This window comes from Penicillium taxi, assembly GCF_028828555.1.
Source record: "Penicillium taxi strain IBT 34144 chromosome Unknown utg000002l_segment0_segment0, whole genome shotgun sequence".
NCBI classification, from domain to species: Eukaryota; Fungi; Ascomycota; class Eurotiomycetes; order Eurotiales; family Aspergillaceae; genus Penicillium; species Penicillium taxi.
In genome coordinates this window covers 2,033,330-2,053,203 of record NW_026643204.1, presented here as the reverse complement: position 1 = coordinate 2,053,203, position 19,874 = coordinate 2,033,330, and the positions used below count along the sequence as shown (strand labels likewise).

The following is a 19,874-nucleotide window of genomic DNA, read 5'->3' as shown; positions in this document are numbered from 1 at the left end:
GCGGCTAATATTCCTTGTTCCAGGGTTGCTTGCTATGCGTTGGATGATCTTCAGCTGAAGATGTTAGGTCGATATTGAAATCAAAGTCCGAAAATCGACTACATGAGACTGCCAAAGTGAATAGCGACCAAATGGCCAAAGAAAAAACAGATCTCAACTTCTAATTTAGTCTATAATGATTAAATTCACCTAGGTAAAATCTATTCAATATTTTTCTCTATCTTGTCATCCATTACTTCCAAACTAGATCTCGCCTTGTGAATACCCATCGGCTCGGCCCGGTTCCATTATTTTTTGGAAGCTATGTAACTAACTATTTATTTAATTTACTCGATAAAATTCGCTTGACTGCATAAGTAATCGCTTATCAGTTAACTACTTTATCTCACCGTGTTAGCGGTTGATCTATTTCCAATATGAATCAAATTCAAAATGAGCCCCACCAAGGCCCCTGGCTAAGGTACCACACCGGCTAAACTTTCCGTTCACTTCCAAAGTTGTCTCTGATTATTTAATCTGTACTTTTCTTAGTTATCTTCTGATGAGACGTAGTAGCCATGAGATTGTGATGACTATATTGATTATTAAGACCCCTAGGTAATTCACGACCTTTCTTTTCCCTGCATACTTTGCGGGTGCATCGGAATTTGATTTCTGATACAGTTGAGATATTACGGGAATAATTTTGACCAACTTAGCAACTGATCGACGGTTCAACAACTTGAAAAACTTCAAAACCTATATTAGGAAGTGCAGTCAACTGCGGGGAACAATTAACAATCAACTTATACTGTATCATACGCTTCTCTCTATGCTTCTTTCTCAAGAGAGACAAGTCACAAGTATGAAAAGCTTTATTGGAATTACGCTCGCTGTAGCAGCGACTATATCGGCATCCGCCTTGGATCCGGCACCAACCGGAGCCAGCTATGCGTCTGGCTTTGACATTACCAGAAGTTGGGGGAATTTGAGCCCATACAAGGACGTGGATAGCTTCAGTCTCCCTAAGGGAGTACCCCAAGGATGTGAGCTTTCGCAAGTGCACGTCCTTCATCGTCACGCGCAGCGGTTTCCAACAAGTTCAGTCCTGGATGGTGTAGGCATGCAGGACTTTGCTTACAAATTGACAAATTATACAAAGAAACACTCTGGAACAACTGTGGCCATCGGCCCGCTCAAGTTCCTGAATGATTGGGAGTATCTCATTGGCGGTGACACCCTAATGGAGACAGGTGCAGCCACTGAAGCTACATCCGGAGCCTACTTCTGGACCAAATACGGCCGACTCCTATATCGTGCTGGTAAGGATTACGTCGCAGCCTGGAACCATACTCTTAATGTCTACCCTAATGGCACTGCTCGCCCTACCCCGGTCTTCCGTACCACTTCTCAATCTCGTATCTTAGAGAGTGCTCGGTGGTGGCTCAGTAAGTGGCCTATCCCTTTTTTTTTTAGGCGTTTAAATTACTTATCATCTAAATTAGCCGGGTTCTTTAGCAATAGTGGCGCGAAGGATTCCTATGACCAGTATAATCTCGTCGTTATTCCTGAAGCCGATAGTTTCAACAACACTCTGGCTTCATACGAGGCCTGTACTGGCGATATGACTGAGGGGTATGTGAATATTGATTTATACTCCCAACGTTCTTTATTCCATGGAGCGACTGTTGATAATGATGTATAGTGATGACGCAGCAGAAATATTTGTCGCTCGTTATACAAAAGATGCTCGCACTCGTCTTTCCACCTACCTTCCCAAAGATTTCAATCTGACCACAGATGATGTTCTGGCCATGCAAAACCTTTGTGTCTATGAATACACCAGTCTTGCAGGCTCATTCTTCTGCTCTCTTTTCACTGAGCAAGAATGGAAAGACTATGCCTACAACCTTGACATCCAGTACTACGGAGACTATGCCTATGGTTCTCCTAGTGGTCGTGCCCAGGGCATTGGCTACGTCTTGGAACTTGCTGCCCGCCTGCAGCAGAAGCTGATTACCACCAGCGACACCAGCATCAACTATACATACGACAACAACATTGCTCAATTCCCTGCCAACCAGCCCTTCTACATGGACATGTCCCACGATGACATTATCATTTCGGTGATCACAGCTCTGGGTCTCAAGTACTTCAAGTTCGGTCCTAGTGGCTTGCCTGCTGATGTAGATCATGCTCTCGATCGGAATTTCGCCATGACGAACATGACTCCCTTTGGGGCGCGTTTTGAGTCTGAGATCTGGACTTGTCCTTCTGATGTCTCCTTTGAAACTCTGGACCCCGTTCTCTACACTAACCCAAATCTTGCCTCAACATCTGATACCACCAAATATATCCGCTTTGTCTTGAACAGTGCTCCTCTGCCTCTTGATGGCCTTATCGGTTGCGAAAAAGCGGATAATGGGTTCTGTAACGTTGACAGCTTCCTGAAGGGTGTGCCCACTCTGAAGAACAATGCTCAATACCAGAAATCATGCTTCGGTACATACCCCACAGGAAGTCAAGTCGGAGATGGTGTTCCTTCCTCGTAGCGGAGTTGAAAATCTATGAAACAATGCATCAAGTTGCTGTCTGTATATAGGTCACGGCTTCAGTCACGGTACTTGCTTCATTCTGAATGTTATACAATCCTGTTTCATGAATATTCGATAGTTCTATGAGTATAAGACTTTTTCTCATATCCACATGATGTCGCAGGAAAATATAGCAGCCGCCTTATCTGTGGGTCGGTACTAGGCTCCAAAAACATGCAAATTGCGATGCACTCAGCCCTAATTCTTCCCTCCACCCAAGGCTGATCTTCTGATAACAAGCACATGATCCCCATCCAGTGCGCCAGTAGGATAAGAGCCGGTGGATCTCTGCTCCTTAAAAGCGCAAGGAAGTCAAACTCCAATCGGCCCATGAATGAGGCACAGTGAGCAGCGTTCGACCCAGTAGTCCGTCCACTCCGAGCAAGTTCCAAGAGCGGGGAAAGGATGCGAAGAGGAGCATAGTAGATACTGTTTGCCTCAGAAGTAAACTCGTCAATGTCACAGAGATCGGCCAGATCCGAATCAAGGCCTCCGCGTCCATGTTGGATCTCACTGAAAATGTGGCGTTCTTCTTTGTCGACTTCTGAGAATGCAGTTGCCCAGATGCTTTCGGCTATATATGGCGCTGCCATTTTCAAAATACATCGAAGGCCACTTTGTAGACATAGCCAGTTCATGGCTTCCGGTTTGTTTGTGAGAACCCAGGAATCGGTGGGTTTGAATCCCTCCGGGCATATAGTCATGACGCCCATCAACATGCAAGTAGATAGAAGGGCATCAACATTATCTTTTCTGAGATTCATGGAAAGCGCTTGCTGGTATAGCTGAATAGCATTCTGCCAGAAATAAGACTCCGCAAATGCTCGCTCCTTGTTGGGCGATAACCGATTTAAATGAAGCGAGCCGACTCCGAGAATCGTGTTCATCAAGTAAGGATTCTTGAATTTGCCATAAGCGACTGGTTTGTATAGATTTTCGAAGATAATAAGAGCTTACCTGGAATGCAACGCGAATCATATCTGTCCGCATTACATGTTGGATATTAGGATTCGCCATTATATCTGTTGAGCCAGTAACAAACTGCCTAAAAGCCACTAAGCTTATGGCGTTTCGAGGGCTTTTGCTCCCACGGACATCATACTCCCAGTTCGTGCCAAGACTCAACGTCTGTTCAATATTTGTTGCAATATTGTCAAGGGAAAGGGAAAATAATGTGGAAGTTATATCGGGAGATCCAATACTCACAGGAGAGACATTTACAGGGGAGAGGTCCGTTTCAGAAGGATAAATGCATTCTTCCTTCCTTTTGGTGCATTTCAGGCAGCTCGGCCTCTCCTCATCGCACTGAACGCAACATCAGCACCCTATCCCATAGATAATTAGCTACCCCCAGGTACCATATAACACACCTTGACTCTTCTCTTCTTACACGTTATGCAGCCTGCTCGAGATTTTTTGTGCGCGCGTCTTGTGCTATATGGAACTTTTTTCTTTTCTGCAGAGACTCGAAATACAGTCTGCAAACTCCGCGCATTGGTACAATTAGAGGGGTCCACTGACAAACTGATCTTGGACATTATCTCGACATATAAGAGTTATCTCAAATATCGATTCAAGAGACTTCAAAATCTGAATCTAATGAGGCAGCATCAATGCTTAGCATCCTTGAGCACATTCCACCCCTGATTTAATCAGTAGCTTAGCAAAGGTGAAGGTTTAGTCACACACCCAAGGCACGTGACCGTCAGTGAGTCACATGATCTCGATGAGGCTCTTCCGAATGCATTCAGCTAGTGTAATCTCTGCTTGAAACTAATCAGTAATTGTAAACTGTCAAAATCCAGCTGTCCAATGCAGAGCACACTCCACTTCAAATGAATATCACAAAATATATCACGAGAACGTGTTCCCCAGCTCAGGCCCAACTGGATCAGCTTTTCAGGACAGTTCTTCATCTTATTGTCAGTTAGCGCCCTCCAAGGCTCGTTTATTCGCCAAGAAAAAGCGGGGAGAATAATTGTTTAGATTGACCTAGAACACAAATGGCCAGGAGTAAGCCCTGGTCCCTTGGGGGCTTGAGTCGAAACGAAACTCAATGCGTCTGAAGAATCTTGGAAGCTTTCAATCCACACAAATATTAACCATTATGTTCGTTGAGCTCAGGCATAAGATGGTATGCCAGATCATTCAAGGCCTACCTATACGGAGACTGGAGTACGAAGTAAAGAGCAATTTAGTGTCTCGTATTTCTCGATAGCTCAGGCTTAATAGCCATATGCTTACCGAAACAGGTTACAGGTGTTTGTTCCTGATCTTTAATAAAATCGAGATTACCCATGGATTGTGACAGCTAGTAGTGCCAGCCTCTCCATGGATAATCTCATTCGACTGGAGCTTGGCGCGTTTCATATCTCACTTTCGTCAGTATCTTACCTCATAGCTGCGTGATATCGCTGTGATTGGTCTATTACGAGAAATCACTGTTTCTTACTGCGGATTTCATCGGATGCAGGGCTAGTAGTTTCATTCCACAAATACTCTAGTTGACTAAAATTATAAAGATATCCATTCCCTTCTTCTCTTCTGTAGCTTTTTCACGTCATTTATTGCTCACCGAGTGAAACTTGCTGGCACGAGTTTCCCATTCCACTCATTCTTTTCAATTCTTCTCCAACTTTTACACTCTTTTCAATTTATCAGGATGTCTTCCTCTCAATGGCTCGTCAAGGGAAAGGTCCTGGGAGTTTTTTTCATGGTCTTGTTGCTTGTTCTTGTCCTCAATCTTCGACCAGCGTCTGGCTCAGTTCACGAGAGAGTGCTTCAGCGAATGTACACTAAAAGAGCAAGTAACAATGACACCTGGCAGCCAGCAGCTGGAGTTAAATGGCAAATCCAGCTATCCAACCCCGTTGAAGACATCTCGATGGATGCGGATATCTTCGACATCGACCTTTTCGACAACTCAGTAGACACTATTTCCAAGATCCACAAGAAGGGCTCTAAGGTTATCTGCTACTTTTCCGCTGGTACATACGAGGATTGGCGCTCCGATGCAGATGACTTTATCGACTCAGACTTTGGAAATGACATGGATGACTGGCCGGGAGAAAAGTGGCTGGATACTCAATCAAGCAATGTCCGCGGCATCATGCAATCTCGTCTTGATCTAGCACAGCAAAAGGGTTGTGATGGCGTTGACCCAGACAATATTGATGCATACGGAAACGATAGTGGCCTTGATCTGACTGAGTCCGACGCGATCGACTATTTGACTTTTCTTTCATCCGAGGCGAAATCTCGTGGCATGTCCATTGGTCTGAAGAATGGAGGCGACATTATCCCCTCTGTCATTGAGCTGATGCAGTGGTCTGTCAACGAACAGTGTGTTCAATATGACGAGTGTGATGTCTATGCTGCTTTCACCGAAGTTGGGAAGCCCGTGTTCCATATCGAATATTCTGGCGAGATCGATACCGACGTCGATACCAGTAGCAAGTTAAGAGTTCGAGTGACAGATCAGGAGAAGTTGTCTGTCTGCGATGTTATCAGTGCTGGGAGATTCTCTACTGTGATCAAGAACATGAAATTGGATGCCTGGGTTGTATACTGTTAGTCAACTGGACAACAACTGAGAACTGTCCTATACGAACTGTCCAATTTTGTCTAAGAGCACAAATAACTATCGTACTCGTGGACCCTTCATGTCACTCGAAACCCTAAGGCTAGATGGTTATAGTGCTGTCTCACCTCTGTCCCAAAATGCTATTATGATGTACCATCATATCCACTACATTTTCTAGTTTACGAAGTAGCAGATGCGAAGCTATCATTAAATAACCAGATGTAATTCTATTAATTCTATGTCGTAAGTAATATCCCATCTATATTAATTTGATTTGTTGAATCGAGTCGTGCAAAATTTCAGCTCAATTACGCGAATTGGCACATATAAGATAGGCGCAAGAACAAGAGCAACTTCGAAGCCAAGATCTCCAGTAGTCTCGGCCAAAGGCCCTGTATACCAAGCCTGACCCATACACGGTACAATCAAACCAAACGAAAGGGCCATAGCCACGATACCCGCAATTCCAGATGGAAGTCTTCTGGGCGATTCACAGGAGTCCGGGTCATATTCGTCGAAATTGCCTTTGCGGAAGAGAAAGTGCTCTGTCATCACCACACCGATGAACCCCGCAGACCAATATGCAATGACATAGAGGAAGTTCTCTAAGCTATTGAAGAATGACTTGGCAGCGTAGATAGATACCGGGATAGCGACTGCAGTGTAGATGATGGTAAAGAAAAGTCGCGGAATACGCCTCATTATTGGAATGACGATCTGGAAGTTGAGTGAGATGGAGTACATAGCTGCCGCCAAATTTCCAAGGAGAGAAAATGCTAGAAGGACAGAAATAAATTTTCCAAATCCTCCGACGGGATGCAGCATAGCTTCTAAGACTCCACCTGCGCTATAGCTATCATAGCCAGCTTCCCAGGAAGGAATCATCGGCGTTGTTGCGCCGATTGCAGCACCAAGGACCATCAATGGGACGGATGGCACGAGAAGACCACCATAGATATAGGCAAAGATACGCCATGAAGAAACGCTAGGGTCGCAGTATACCGCAAAATCGGAAGACATGGCTGCCCAGGGAATAAGAAATCCAGCGATGACACCTGCAAATGAAACGATGGTAGACCCGGATGCCGGTTCTGTCACTACTTGAGTGGAAAGATGCTTTCCGCCGACTCCAGTAGCAACTAGGATAGCGACTAGGGCAAAAATCCATGAGTATCTTTCAAACTGGTGCAGTGTCTTGTATCCACCGAAGGAGATGACCATGCCACAGATGGCAATAATCACGATGCCCGCTGTGGCATTAATTTTGCCATCTGACACAGCGGACAGAGTCATTCCTCCAAGAACACAGTCGATGATGCCAAAACCAGCAATTGTGCAGAGATTGAGGATAACGATTATTGTGATGAGATAATAGCTGAAGAGATTACCTATTAATCAAAAGTCCATGATATATGATGTTAGGGAACACATACCCAAAAGTGAAACGTGAATGCAACATCTGCCTCAAGCCAGTCTTTGCACCAAACGTTCCCATATAGGCAGGAAAAATCGAGCAAAAAAGACTGAAAAACAGAATAACAAGTGAGGCATCTCGAAGGCTAAGACCGTAGGAAAGAGTTCCCACCATTCCTGTCACGATTCTGCTCAATTTAATCAGTGATGATAGAAGAAATCCTGAATATATGACTCACGGTAGCAGATTAGTACTCATTGTAAACCAGACAAAAAAGACATTGATGAATCGCTTGTCAGTCCGCTCCTCGATAGGCACAGGAGCAATGCCACGCAACTCAATGCCCCAAGAAGCAATTTTGTTCAGCCATGCTCTTGGAGAACGGTCTCTCTGTAACTCGGCAGAAGTAATGTCGGTAAACCGGATGTCCAAGGAAGCTTTCTCAGGCTTCTCCATCGTATGATCTATAGAGGTTTCCATGCTGAATGATGGAATTGTCAAGTGTTTTTTTCTCTAAAGCTTCTAACTAAAGCTTTATATATGAAGTCAAGACCCCAAAACTTAGAACCCCGGTCGTTATGCCCCGGATGCTTACTGTGGGGGTGATTGAATGATAAGATCCTGAATTTCGTATTGATAAGAGAAAAGAACTGCCGGAAAGATACGACTTCTTTTCCATTTATGTTTCAATATTTTCCATCTACGATTCAATTGATCCTTCCAAAGCCAATAACTATGAAACTAGATTGAAAAGAAGACAACTGCCAATGGTATTACAAGATATATCATGATTTATGTGATTTTGGAGCTATTAAAAGGTGCTTCAGGTCACTCCTGAGATGGCAAAAGTGCTGACCCACTCTCAGTGAGAATGTATCCGCTAAGGCTGGATTAGAAGGGTAACGGGTCGCCAAGCCACAGATAGTTGATAATCCTTGTGAAAGACACTAATTAAATCTATTCCCGATGAGACGGCTTTTAAACTATAAACTGACCAATCAAATTATTCATAAAAGTCATCGGAAGCCACTTGCAGGGCTTGATTCGTTGATCATTATCAAGGATACTGATTGGCTAACAGACGATGTGATCTAAAGATTGTGACAAAGACTTAGTCAGGTTATCTTTGCCGTCCACAGGTCCGGCAGGCAAATACCTGACCCCGCAAGCTACTCCTTGCGCGCGTGCTAGGGTACAAAACTACATTGTGCAGCTTCAAAAGCCAGAAAAAAAAAGTTTTAATCATCGCATCTTCCGGTCTCATTTCACTGCACAGCTTACATCAACCATGGACTTGCCTGTATCTTCTACAAGGGCTCTCATTGGCCTTGTGCTTCTGGTCATCGCCATCGGCGTATACTTTAAAAAAGCCAGCAAACGGGGCCTTCCCTTGCCTCCTGGGCCTCCAGGAAATCCATTCTTGGGTCATCTTCGAGTCATTCCACAAGATCATCCAGAGCACCAGTTTGTGACATGGGGAAAGGAGCTTAACTCTGATATACTTTACTTCAACATCTTGGGAAGACCCATGGTCGTACTCAACAGTGTCGAAGCGGCACACGACCTAATGGATAAGAAGGGAGCAAACTATGCCGATCGCCCACGCTTTGTTCTTTTTGAGGTTATGGGATGGGGCATTACCCTCTCATTTTTGCGGTGGTCTCCCAGATTCAAGCTCCACCGAAAACTCATTCAGCAAGCATTTACCCAGTCAGGCTGCAAACCCTATCGGCCTCTTCAGCTGGAAGAAGCCCGTCGAGCTGTGAAGTCCATCGTGCATAAGCCTCAAGACTGGGAAATCCTCCTGAGAAATTTTGCTACTGCCGTCGTGCTGCGCATTGGCTTCGGCATTGAGATTCAGGAGGAGAATGACCCCTATGTCAAAATGGCCATTGATGTGGAAGAGGCTACTGGCAAAGGTGGCGTCCCAGGGGCTTCGATCGTCGACTTCTTCCCAGTTTTCCGTCATCTTCCCAACATTGTCGAGAAAATCTCAGCGGTGTTTCAGCCGCTGGTCCATGCTCGTCACACCAAACCTAGCATTCAACTTCTTCACGACGCGCCGTGGGATGTCACAGAGCCTTCTATCCGCTCCGGAAAAGCCACCCAGCCCTCCTTTATGCTCAGTCACTTTGGAAAATACCTTGCAAATGAGAAGGCTGGCAAGTCGAATGAGGCTACTGTTGCCGATATCAAAGGAATATGCGGAACGCTGTCCATTGCTGGGGCTAATACCACATGGTCTACTGTGATTGTCTGTGTTCTCAATCTCATGTTGAACCCGGATGTCCAGGCCAAGTTGAGGGCAGAGATCGACAGTGTGGTCGGTGTGGATGATAATGGTGATATCCTCCGTCTTCCAGACTTTGAGGACCGGGCCCAGATGCCTTACCTTGAATACGTTATTCAAGAATCAACACGCTGGGCACCACTCTCCCCACTTGGCGTGCCCCATGCTTCTATCGCCGATGATACATACAAAGGCTATCACATCCCAGCCGGATCGGTAGTCTTTGCAAACGCGTGGGCCATGTCACGGGATGAGCGCTATTACTCTTCGCCAGATGACTTCAACCCGGACCGATACATCCCGCAATCAGAGGGCGGAAAGGGAGAGCCCCTACCCGAAGGTCCATTTGGATTTGGACGAAGGGTCTGTCCAGGCCAATACCTGGCACTCGCCAGTGTTTATATCATTATGTCTACTTTGGTAGCCACTATGGAGATGAAGTGCCCCGTTGATGAAAAGGGTGAAAGAATCCTCCCGAAGGTGACGTTCACCAATGGATTGAGTGGTGTCCCTGACAGCTTCCCATGTGTCATCACGCCGAGGTCAGAAAAAGCCCAGGAGTTGATTTTGGATATTTAGGAGGCTACTAGACCTTTAGTTTTATTTATGAATGTATGCCAAAGTTTTATGATTAAAATTCGCAATATTTGAAGATCTTGTAGTGTTACTAAAGCTTTTCAGATTATGCAGGGCAACTTTAAATATAGGCAGTACCCTATGTAGCAACAACCTTGGCACCAATATTCAAGGTAATTGAATTTCAAGGCGATAGAGTGAACGAATTGCCTGCCGGAAACTGCCCAGGAGCCAATTTCTCCACAGACTTTCCCTTACATACAAGATTGCTGTGCAGTCTTGGAAATTGTAGCTATAGTTCAAAAATGGAAAACAACATGGAAGTACTATCTTTTCGGAAATCTTACCTGTTCGTAGAAATGCTAGTTTCAGTCGTTATGCTCTAAAAACTATTCCTTCCACCAAGGGAGATTGTCAATCTGAACTTAGTTGACGCCATATCAACGACTCATGGCATGGTTGGAAACATATCTCCATGAATGTCAACAAGTTGAAATATTGGATGAATTATCGAATATGTAAGCACTGGTAGATCAGCGGTTAGATCGTGTGATTGCAAGTAATTACTATCATCACGAGGTCCCGAGTTCAATTCTCGGTCGGTGCTTAATTTTTTCCCCTTTTTTTAGCCTCATTCTCTCCACTCATAACCCTCCTAGTTACTAGTTATTCCAAAAATATTTACCATAAAGATACATTACTGGATGAAATTATATAATGTGATTATATGGAGTGAATCTTCCGCTAATCGTCTAGAAACCCAGAAAATACCTTCGCGATCTGTTGAGCTGAGTCCCGGAGAAGATCCGCACCTTGATCTAGAACGCCTAAGACATATTCTGTTAGTTTCCAGAATCCATGCAGACTTCAAAGTTAACATACCACTCATGGAAAGAAGAGAATGTGTTGCCCCTTCGTACACCTTTACAGTTACTTCAGACTTGATACCGCCATTCTCTTTCCAAGCCTTTTCCAACTGTCCAGCGTAGGCCTCAGCTTCAGGCGCCAATAAGTCTTGGCCTGATACCGCAATCCATGTCTTCGGGCTCTTTGCCAATAGAGAAGTAGGTGCAAGATTAGGCGAAGCTTCCCAACCCAAAGCATCGGAAGGATTAGGCAAGTACATGCGCCGATACCAATCCATCCGAGCCGGTGTCAACCACGGTGCATTGCGATTTTTACCCCAGAAAGTTTCAGTGGTAGCAGTGTTGTCAATGACTGGAAGAACGAGAAGTTGAAAACAGATGGGGACCGGCGGCTCAAGCTGTGAAGCCTTCATTGATAGCACTGCTGCTAGATTCCCACCAGCTGATGTGCCACCGATAGTGATTCGCGAGCTATCAGTACCTAGCTTGGTCGCTCCCTCGGCACTATACACCCATTTTAATGCGTCAACGGCATCTTCAACTGCTGCAGGATATGGGTGTTCTGGTGCCAGGCGATAATCAACTGTCACAACCACACAGCGCGCCATTTGACAGATCAAAGTGCAAAGGTCATTTCCATCTGATTTTCCACCAATCGCCCAGCCACCTCCATGGAACCAGATAAATACAGGCCACCCGGTACCGGGCTTTGCGCCTTCTGGTGTGAAGATGCGGATTTCATATTTTCCCATGTTCAGGTCTTCACTTCCTGCTATCTTTGCGAGTGGCGATTCTGTTGATGGCCAAGGCCGAGGCCCTGTTCGGGCTGAGCCATCCCATACTTTTTGGTCATCTGGGATCACATATTGAAAGTAGTCGTCGTGAAATTTTACGTATTGTTGGTTCAAAAATGGTCTCACGCTAGGGTGGATAGGTTGGTGAACAGGTTTGGGGGTCATTGTAAGTGGGATAGAAGGGAGATGGAGGAAATGAATGGGACTGGATTAAGGGAAGAATCAATAATTAAACGTTGGAAGCCGCCTGAAGCATTGACTGGTCTAGTTAACTAAACAATGATTCAGTATTTTGGACCCGCTTTCATTAGCCACTCCCTCCTGTTCCGGCAGTTTTTGATTTTGTCTAGTTGTGAGTTCCAGACGAAAATTTTTATTTTTTTTGGCTTGTCTTCCTGAGCCATTGTCATATTCACTTTACTCTAATTCGCTTTCACTCTCACTTTAATAGCCACACTCACTTCACTTTACTTCACCAAGCGGCATCTTTATCTTTCTTGGCGTTAGATAAGATCTTGGCCTATTAGAGCCGGAATTGCCACATGCCTCCCGGACTCGGCAATCCTTTCACTGCCAGCCGTGCCAACATCACTCAACATGGTCGATCTTATGGAATCTGAGTCTAACCATCATCAGCTTATGGATCAGGCCACCGAAAAGCCGGTGAAGAAACTCACTAGACACTCTAAAGCTTGCCGAAGATGTCGCAGACTAAGAAGCAAGTGCATTAACAGTGGAGATGGAAGCAAATGTGAGGCATGTCGACTATCAAACCATGACTGCATTTTTCTAGCAAGAGGCCAAAAAACTTATGACGATCGGGAATTCCGTCGTCCAAGAGTACGCTCTTCCAATACCAGTGTGAAGGGGAAAACTGGTCCAGCTTCAACATCGCCGTCAGCACACCCAGATGCGGGGTTCCAGTCTAGTGAGTCGTCTGGGCCAGGATTGAGTGTACAAGGCCTCTTAACTCCAGGTATCTCGGATCCTTGGGACTCTTTACCTCCATTTGAAGAACTTTTTATAGGTATCAATACCTTCACAAAATCTTTCTTCCAATTGGGGTTTTTGCCAAAGACGCTATTTTTCGAGAGGTTGCGGAAGCAACCTGATACAGTCAGTGTTTTCCTGCTGTTCAGTATTCTAAGCATCTCTGCTCGCTTTACTCCTAGTTTGGTGAACAGATATGGTGGCGGTTCTAGTGCCACCAAACTATATCTCACTCGGGCCGCCGCCTTGATTCCTGAGCAGATGTTCCGACCCTCGCTTGAAGCAACTCAGGGATTTTTTCTTCTCAGTATTGCAGAGTGGGGGAATGGAGACAAAAATCGCAGCTCAATGTATATGGGTATAGCAGTGACCATGGCTGGCATTTTACGACTGCACCGGGAGGAGACCTACAATCTCCCCGAAGACGCGACGGCTGAGCAATTCGTCAATGCAGAAGCTGCGAGGCGCACATTCTGGATGCTCGAGAGCTATAATAACCTTCTTTCTGGTCTCAGTTCCCCTGTCGCCATCTCCTACAATGACATCTCAGCGCTTTTACCTTGCAGCGAGCCTGAATTTTCATTTGGAGCCTTAACAGGGCCCCGTGCTGCGCTGCTTGGCACAATACCAGCCCTTAAAGACCCATCATTGGCTCATTCCCAAAGCAGATCGCTGTTTGCAACTTTGCTGCAGACACATAATCTATGGGGTCAAATAGCAAGGACGGTTGGCACGGATGCCGACCTACAGGCCCCAGAAGAGAGTCGGATGAGCCGAAACGACTATACGAGGCTTTTAGACGCCTTGAACCAATTTGAAATAAACATTCCGATTCCTCACCGCTGGTCGGTGTGGAACCTCCGAGGTTTCAAATCGGAAGGCTTGGACCTGGCATTTCTATCAGTGGTGATGGTTCTGAGATTGAGCAACATAGTGTTACGACGGCGATATCTTCACGACAAATCAATTTCCCAGGAAGGCTATCCGCAAGACACGGGACATGTTACAACAGAGCTATTCGAGAATATGCTTATTCTGCACGAACAAATCGACGCATTCTTTGACTTCCGCTCACCCGAGCAGGGTTTCCCAGCTCTTATCGTGTTCTGTGTTTATGTTTGTGGCTCTCTAGCCAACCATCTGCACCAGAAACCAAGCGTCTGTCCGAGCATTGCTCCTCAGGCTGAGGAGATCCTCCGGAAATCCTTAACAGGATTGGGTCAGTTGCAACACGCCTGGCCCCTTGCTCGACGCTGGAATAAGGCACTCTGTAGAGCCAGTGCGCGGATTAGAACTCAATCACAGGATGAAACATCCCCATCAGTTGGATTCTCACCATCCACAGAGCTTATTGTGTCTGAGCTTCAGCCATCGCCCGGGGCAATACCTCGACTCAATGATCCATTCCCAACAGATGTGATGCTGGCAGAGTTTGAGACTTACCCCTGGAGTGATATCTTTACGGATTTAATAAATAATGAGTACTCAATGTGAAAAGCCAGGAGGGCTATCAGATAATGATTGAATGTTTTTTTTTTGACGTTTTAGAATGAGTTTCGGGAATACAAAGGTTCAAATGCTGTGACGGGTTCAAAGTCGGCAATTGACATATTTGTTTAATTAGACTACATAGAATTACCACTTCTTTCTTAGCTTTTTCAAGGCTTCTTCTTCTGAGACCACATCGGCGTATTTCGCATCCAAGTCGAACAAATTAGATTTTTGGATTTCGGGCGTGCGGTCTCCACAAGCAGATCCAACAACCTATATAGAAGTCAGTGATTTCCGAAGGTCTTGGATGGAGTGTCAAATTAATACCATAGGCCGGAAGCCGTGCTGCATTGCATCCAAAGTAGTCGCCCTGACACATCCAGAGGTGCTAACACCACAGATGACAAGCGTATCAACATTAAGTGTCTAAGCAGTGAAAGTATTAGACATATACACTTGGAAGATCTAAGTTTCTAGCATCGAAACTAGGTAGTTAGCACATACCTGAAGCTCAGTAGCCAAAGTTGTACCAAAGAAAGCACTAGCGTACTTTTTCACAACGACCGTATCGTCAACAGCAGGTTCGAGACCCTCCACATAGTCAGCCAGACCTCTGGGATCCCCCTTTAACCAAACACTAAGCGGCTTCGTTTTAAGCCAGAATAGACCGGCATCAGCCATGTCAGGCCTTGTATATTTGACTTCGCTCCACACTACGGGGACTCCCCCTTCTCGCGCAGCTGATAACAAGCGCTTCATGGAATCTGGGGATGACTCTGCGGCCGGATTGCCTAGGAGCGATAGAGGCGAGCCCTCGGTCCAGTAAGCCTTGCAGACATCGATAATAAGAAGAGCTGGTCGTTCGCCCCATCCCATGCGATTTGCGAAGCCAGAACTGGCGTATGATGCTGAAGAAGGGTGTTCTTGGGGAGTCATGACAGGATATTTTTTGATTTCCAGATTTCCAGATTTCTGATGAGACGTGATACTTTGAGCGTCTTAGTGTTGCTACAGGAGAGTGTGAGAGTAATTATGGTGGATATCTATTCCAAGTATAGGATCTGTACCTAGATAACGGGACCTCAGATGGCGATATCCCGGCAGGCAAATCTAAAGTCGTGGCTAAAAAAGCGGGTCCAAATACTATTTTCCACGTTGTATAATGACAGCTGGATCCCTGATGTCGATTTTAGCTTAGTTAAATACATTTAAATTTTCCCGCTTTTGGAAGAATTCGGGTCGATATGCCAGAAAATGATGAAAAGCAACCCTCGGCCGAGAGCATATCAAGAGATCAACCACTACAACTACAACTCGTCCCAGAACCTGAATCCAGCTGCTGCCCGAAAGGCGAGTCAGAGCCGGTGTTAGACCCGAGCGAATCACTATACGCACCTGCATACAGCATTTTCGGCAAATATGAAAAATGGTTCCTAGTTGGAATGGCCGCAGTGACAGGACTGTTCAGTCCTCTGCCGGCAAACATTTACTTCCCAGCCCTCGTAACTCTAGCCAAGGTCTTTGATCGATCGACTGAAGAGCTCAACCTCACAGTGACAGTATATCTGGTCATGCAAGGAGTGTCGCCTATGCTCTGGGGACCTTTATCTGATCGTCTGGGTCGCAGGCCCATATTCCTCGTTTGTCTCTTCATTCTAATCGGCTCCAGTATCGGACTCGCACTGTGTCCGACATCGGCGTTTTGGCTCTTGCTTCTTATGCGCATTTTCCAAGCTGGTGGCTGTGCAAGTACCATTGCACTCGGAGCTGGTGTCATTGGAGACATTGCAACAAATGAGGAACGTGGTGGGTACTTTGGCATGTTCAATCTTGGCCCTATGCTAGCTCCCTGCATAGGGCCAGCAATTGGTGGTGCTCTTTCTCAACATCTTGGCTGGAGAAGTATCTTTTGGTTTCTGACTGCTTTCTCTGTGGTATGCTTCATTCTGGTCTTGCTATTCCTACCGGAAACTATGCGAGGACTTGTCGGGAACGGCAGTATCTCACCAAAGGGGGCTATCTACCGCCCACTCGTTCCAATTATTGGACAGAGAGCAGCAAGATCTAAGCCAGAGATGAAATCAGAGAAACCACAAGCTAAACAAGGATCCATGAATCCTTTCCGTCTGTTAACTTACCCCGACATACTGTTGACATTGACCTATACCGGCATTGTATACGCCGTGAACTATACAATCACAGCTACAATCAGCTCATCATTCGCCAAAGTCTACCCTTTCCTGTCAGAAACTAATATTGGGCTTTGCTATCTGACAACCGGGGCTGGTATGATCCTCGGTTCGACTATTACCGGCAAAATGTTGGATCGCGACTACGCGAAAATCAAGGCTGCATATCTCGACAATAGAGAAAAGTCGCTGCAGGACTCTACCCAAGATGAGGATTTCCCAGTTGAATATGCACGTCTCCGAACGATGCCTATACACCTTTTTCTTTTCGTCGGATGTGCTATTGCTTGGGGTTGGTGCATAGAACGAAAGTTATCAATTGCAGGGCCGTTGATTCTTCAAGTAGTTTGTAAGTACCTAGCAACCCCTAATCGTCGTGAAAATCTTTGACTTTTGACTAACATCTTACGTATCTTCTTAGTGGGATGGACCTCTATCTCTATTCTCAATGCGACAATGACACTGATGATTGATATTGTTAAAAAACAGAGTTCCGGTGTTATTGCCTGTGTATGTGATTTTCAACCACACTATGAGAGTTTTGACTGACTTTTAAACAGACAAACCTTGTTCGCTGTTCGCTAGCTGCAGTCCTTGTCTCGGTGATTGACAAGTCTACTGATAGATTAGGCTATGGCTGGACCTATGTCCTCCTTGCTGCTATTTGTTTGCTCCTCTTACCATTGATCTTGATGGAGATGCGATTAGGCCCAGGATTTCGACGGAAACGTGGTGGATGTGATATCCTGAGATGATAAAATGAGACATTGACATTATTTGGAAAGTAGGTCTTTCGCATAGCAATAGGATAGACAAATAGAAAATAAAGGTTGAATGTACTATTACGTCAACAAACTTAAGGCCATAAGCCCAAGTAGAGAAGCCTTCAACCCTTTCCATACGCTCGAGGTCCTTTCAGTGTGGAAAAGATCATAGTCATAAAAGTAGCTCTTGAATTAACATGTAAAGGATTAAAAATTGAGTATGTGATGTCGGTCGTAAGAACATTTCGGTGAGATGAAGGGCCAATTCAGAGTATTAAATATCAACATGCATAGTTCGCCGGGGTATCAAGTCATCCGACCAGCGGCTGTAAAGCTGGAGGGGAATGGTGTGATGCATCAAAAGAATCAAGCTCGCTTCCATTTCCACTATACCCGATAACGTCACGATTATCGTCGATGATACGACCGTATTCTAGTAGAAGTAGGTACAAGTAAATGTCCAAATCCTGGTTTCGAAGCGAGAGTTCCGCCCATTGGCGACTCTGGCCGGCTATCACTTCGGCTTCGAAGTCATGGCGAGGAACGAAAAGTCCAGGACTTGGGAAGGATTCCTCTGTTACTTCCTCGATCGCTGACGGGTGAAGACCGATGAAGTAAGTCATGAGAGAATATAAATCCGTGAATCTATTGTCCATTGGGATGAAGTGCCGCCAGGCAAATAGGCGGGAGTCGTGCCACTCGCGAAAGATGGTCGCCTTGATGCCTAATGACTTGCTTTGGTGAAAGGCACGCCATCGACCAGAGAAGCTGTGGCCATCAATATCTACCAGATATTTCGACTTGAACTGCTCCGAAAATTTCTTTGGCTTTTTATATGTCCAGACGCTGTCGTAAAAGGAGCAGTTAGGGATACAGCCCCATGCCTCCGTGAAACCAACATCGAAGTAGGATGACGCGAAATCGGACGGTTGGAAATTAGGAACAAGCTCATATTGTTCACTGCTGCTCTTGGAGAGAATCGGGACGGTTTGCTGGTTCATCTCTGTTGCATTCGCCAGACGCACGAAACGTTGGCGATGCAAACGGCTCCAATTGTCCTCCACTTGGGTTCCGCCAGAGGTGACACCCCGCCAAAGAAGAGAGTCGGTCTTCTTATCCCATTCGTAGTCGTGGTGCGAATTATACATATACCGCTCGTCTTTCAAGAAGTACATGTTCGCTGGAAACAGGATGTCGTTGTTCACGCTGACCTTGCATTCACTAAACACCGGAATCAACTTCCGAGTGATGAGATTACTAGAAGCGGAAAAGAGAAAACCATGCTGATCTCCAAGAGCAGGTCCGACGGTGCAGAGGTCAGTGGAGCCTGTGAAGTTCGAGATGAACCCGCCGAAAGATGACTTGTAAAGCTTATCCGCTTCCTCAATTGTCATATTTGTGTTGCGAGCAGGAGATTCTGGCGAACAAGCCTCTTTCGCAAAATCCATGTATGGCCTCCCAGCAACTGAAAAGAAATCAGGACGCAGCTCATCGTTGACACTAGAAGTCTCATTATAGAAATACTTCATGTCTAGCGTGAATTGATCCTGAGCATCTATCGGCATGATCCGCCTGCTTTCCTCGATATTGAGATAATTTTGAATATCCTCATATGTAGCCATAATGCGAGGCTGATCCATAGTGTTCATCGCAATATCCATGTCCGGTAAATACTTGATCATACGATTTATGGATGCTTCCAGAGTCTCAACGCGCCATCCTTCCGACTTCGATACAATCTTGTGGTCCCGAATGCGCAAGCCCGCGATTCCCTGTTCTTGTTGGAGACGAGCTGCCATCTGTCGGATTTCTGCTGGTGGGATGGCCCAAAACGGTCGCATATCATCAGTAATCTGCTGGAAGTCGTCGATATTGTACACCTTATTCTGCCGCGCGAATTGGTACCATTCGGTAAATCCTGGTGGTGGATGTCGGCCGTACCTCTCGCGGTATTTGGCGACTGTGTCGCGGAAATTTGTAGAACGGCTTGCCTCGTACTGGTCCCATCGCTTGTTCGCCTCGTTCATCAGGTTTACGATAGGGTGGTTGTCGCGCGCAAAGGCACCCTCAATATGTTTGGGACGAAAAAATGAGAGGCCATGTATGATAGTGGTGTGGTCAACGCCACTGGTCAGAAATATGAGGTTGATGAGACAGATCAGAGTGGAGGCCACAGCCAGGAACAGGTAGAAGGACCTGCGCCTGCCAACAAGACTGTTCGCGCCAAGCATTCTGGAATGCCCGAAGGTAAATCCGAAACAACCTTAATAGGTAAGAGTAATGCAAGGGGCTCAGTCCTCAATCTTATAAAAAGCACGTGGAGGACATAGTGAAGGTAAGGGTG

General features: G+C 45.8%; 10 protein-coding genes across 10 annotated transcripts; 5 read left to right on the top strand and 5 right to left on the bottom strand.

The window, feature by feature from the left end:
- Positions 1 to 811: 811 nt before the first annotated feature.
- Positions 812 to 2,531, top strand: N7495_002700 (histidine phosphatase family protein; the record flags this gene model as incomplete). The annotated part of the gene is made up of 3 exons (XM_057205369.1): positions 812 to 1,427; positions 1,485 to 1,614; positions 1,685 to 2,531. 3 exons carry the CDS (start codon positions 812 to 814, stop codon positions 2,529 to 2,531), a joined length of 1,593 nt encoding a protein of 530 aa, XP_057065976.1.
- Positions 2,532 to 2,635: 104 nt separating this feature from the next.
- On the bottom strand, positions 2,636 to 3,590 carry N7495_002699 (uncharacterized protein; the record flags this gene model as incomplete). Its single annotated transcript, XM_057205368.1, has 2 exons — positions 2,636 to 3,472; positions 3,531 to 3,590. The coding sequence occupies 2 exons, from the start codon at positions 3,588 to 3,590 to the stop codon at positions 2,636 to 2,638; spliced, it is 897 nt and encodes a 298-aa protein (XP_057065975.1).
- Positions 3,591 to 5,235: 1,645 nt separating this feature from the next.
- Positions 5,236 to 6,147, top strand: N7495_002698 (endo alpha-1,4 polygalactosaminidase; the record flags this gene model as incomplete). The annotated part of the gene is made up of 1 exon (XM_057205367.1): positions 5,236 to 6,147. The coding sequence occupies one exon, from the start codon at positions 5,236 to 5,238 to the stop codon at positions 6,145 to 6,147; it is 912 nt and encodes a 303-aa protein (XP_057065974.1).
- Positions 6,148 to 6,420: 273 nt separating this feature from the next.
- Positions 6,421 to 8,050, bottom strand: N7495_002697 (purine-cytosine permease family protein; the record flags this gene model as incomplete). Its single annotated transcript, XM_057205366.1, has 3 exons — positions 6,421 to 7,531; positions 7,590 to 7,757; positions 7,809 to 8,050. The coding sequence occupies 3 exons, from the start codon at positions 8,048 to 8,050 to the stop codon at positions 6,421 to 6,423; spliced, it is 1,521 nt and encodes a 506-aa protein (XP_057065973.1).
- Positions 8,051 to 8,858: 808 nt separating this feature from the next.
- On the top strand, positions 8,859 to 10,439 carry N7495_002696 (cytochrome P450; the record flags this gene model as incomplete). The annotated part of the gene is made up of 1 exon (XM_057205365.1): positions 8,859 to 10,439. The coding sequence occupies one exon, from the start codon at positions 8,859 to 8,861 to the stop codon at positions 10,437 to 10,439; it is 1,581 nt and encodes a 526-aa protein (XP_057065972.1).
- Positions 10,440 to 11,180: 741 nt separating this feature from the next.
- On the bottom strand, positions 11,181 to 12,261 carry N7495_002695 (alpha/beta hydrolase; the record flags this gene model as incomplete). The annotated part of the gene is made up of 2 exons (XM_057205364.1): positions 11,181 to 11,263; positions 11,319 to 12,261. The coding sequence occupies 2 exons, from the start codon at positions 12,259 to 12,261 to the stop codon at positions 11,181 to 11,183; spliced, it is 1,026 nt and encodes a 341-aa protein (XP_057065971.1).
- Positions 12,262 to 12,693: 432 nt separating this feature from the next.
- On the top strand, positions 12,694 to 14,580 carry N7495_002694 (Zn(II)2Cys6 transcription factor; the record flags this gene model as incomplete). Its single annotated transcript, XM_057205363.1, has 1 exon — positions 12,694 to 14,580. One exon carries the CDS (start codon positions 12,694 to 12,696, stop codon positions 14,578 to 14,580), a length of 1,887 nt encoding a protein of 628 aa, XP_057065970.1.
- Positions 14,581 to 14,721: 141 nt separating this feature from the next.
- N7495_002693 (uncharacterized protein) lies at positions 14,722 to 15,453 on the bottom strand (the record flags this gene model as incomplete). Its single annotated transcript, XM_057205362.1, has 3 exons — positions 14,722 to 14,850; positions 14,905 to 15,003; positions 15,082 to 15,453. The coding sequence occupies 3 exons, from the start codon at positions 15,451 to 15,453 to the stop codon at positions 14,722 to 14,724; spliced, it is 600 nt and encodes a 199-aa protein (XP_057065969.1).
- A 368-nt stretch (positions 15,454 to 15,821) lies between these two features.
- On the top strand, positions 15,822 to 17,521 carry N7495_002692 (uncharacterized protein; the record flags this gene model as incomplete). The annotated part of the gene is made up of 3 exons (XM_057205361.1): positions 15,822 to 17,115; positions 17,188 to 17,276; positions 17,327 to 17,521. The coding sequence occupies 3 exons, from the start codon at positions 15,822 to 15,824 to the stop codon at positions 17,519 to 17,521; spliced, it is 1,578 nt and encodes a 525-aa protein (XP_057065968.1).
- A 320-nt stretch (positions 17,522 to 17,841) lies between these two features.
- On the bottom strand, positions 17,842 to 19,761 carry N7495_002691 (Lipopolysaccharide-modifying protein; the record flags this gene model as incomplete). Its single annotated transcript, XM_057205360.1, has 1 exon — positions 17,842 to 19,761. One exon carries the CDS (start codon positions 19,759 to 19,761, stop codon positions 17,842 to 17,844), a length of 1,920 nt encoding a protein of 639 aa, XP_057065967.1.
- Positions 19,762 to 19,874: the final 113 nt, after the last annotated feature.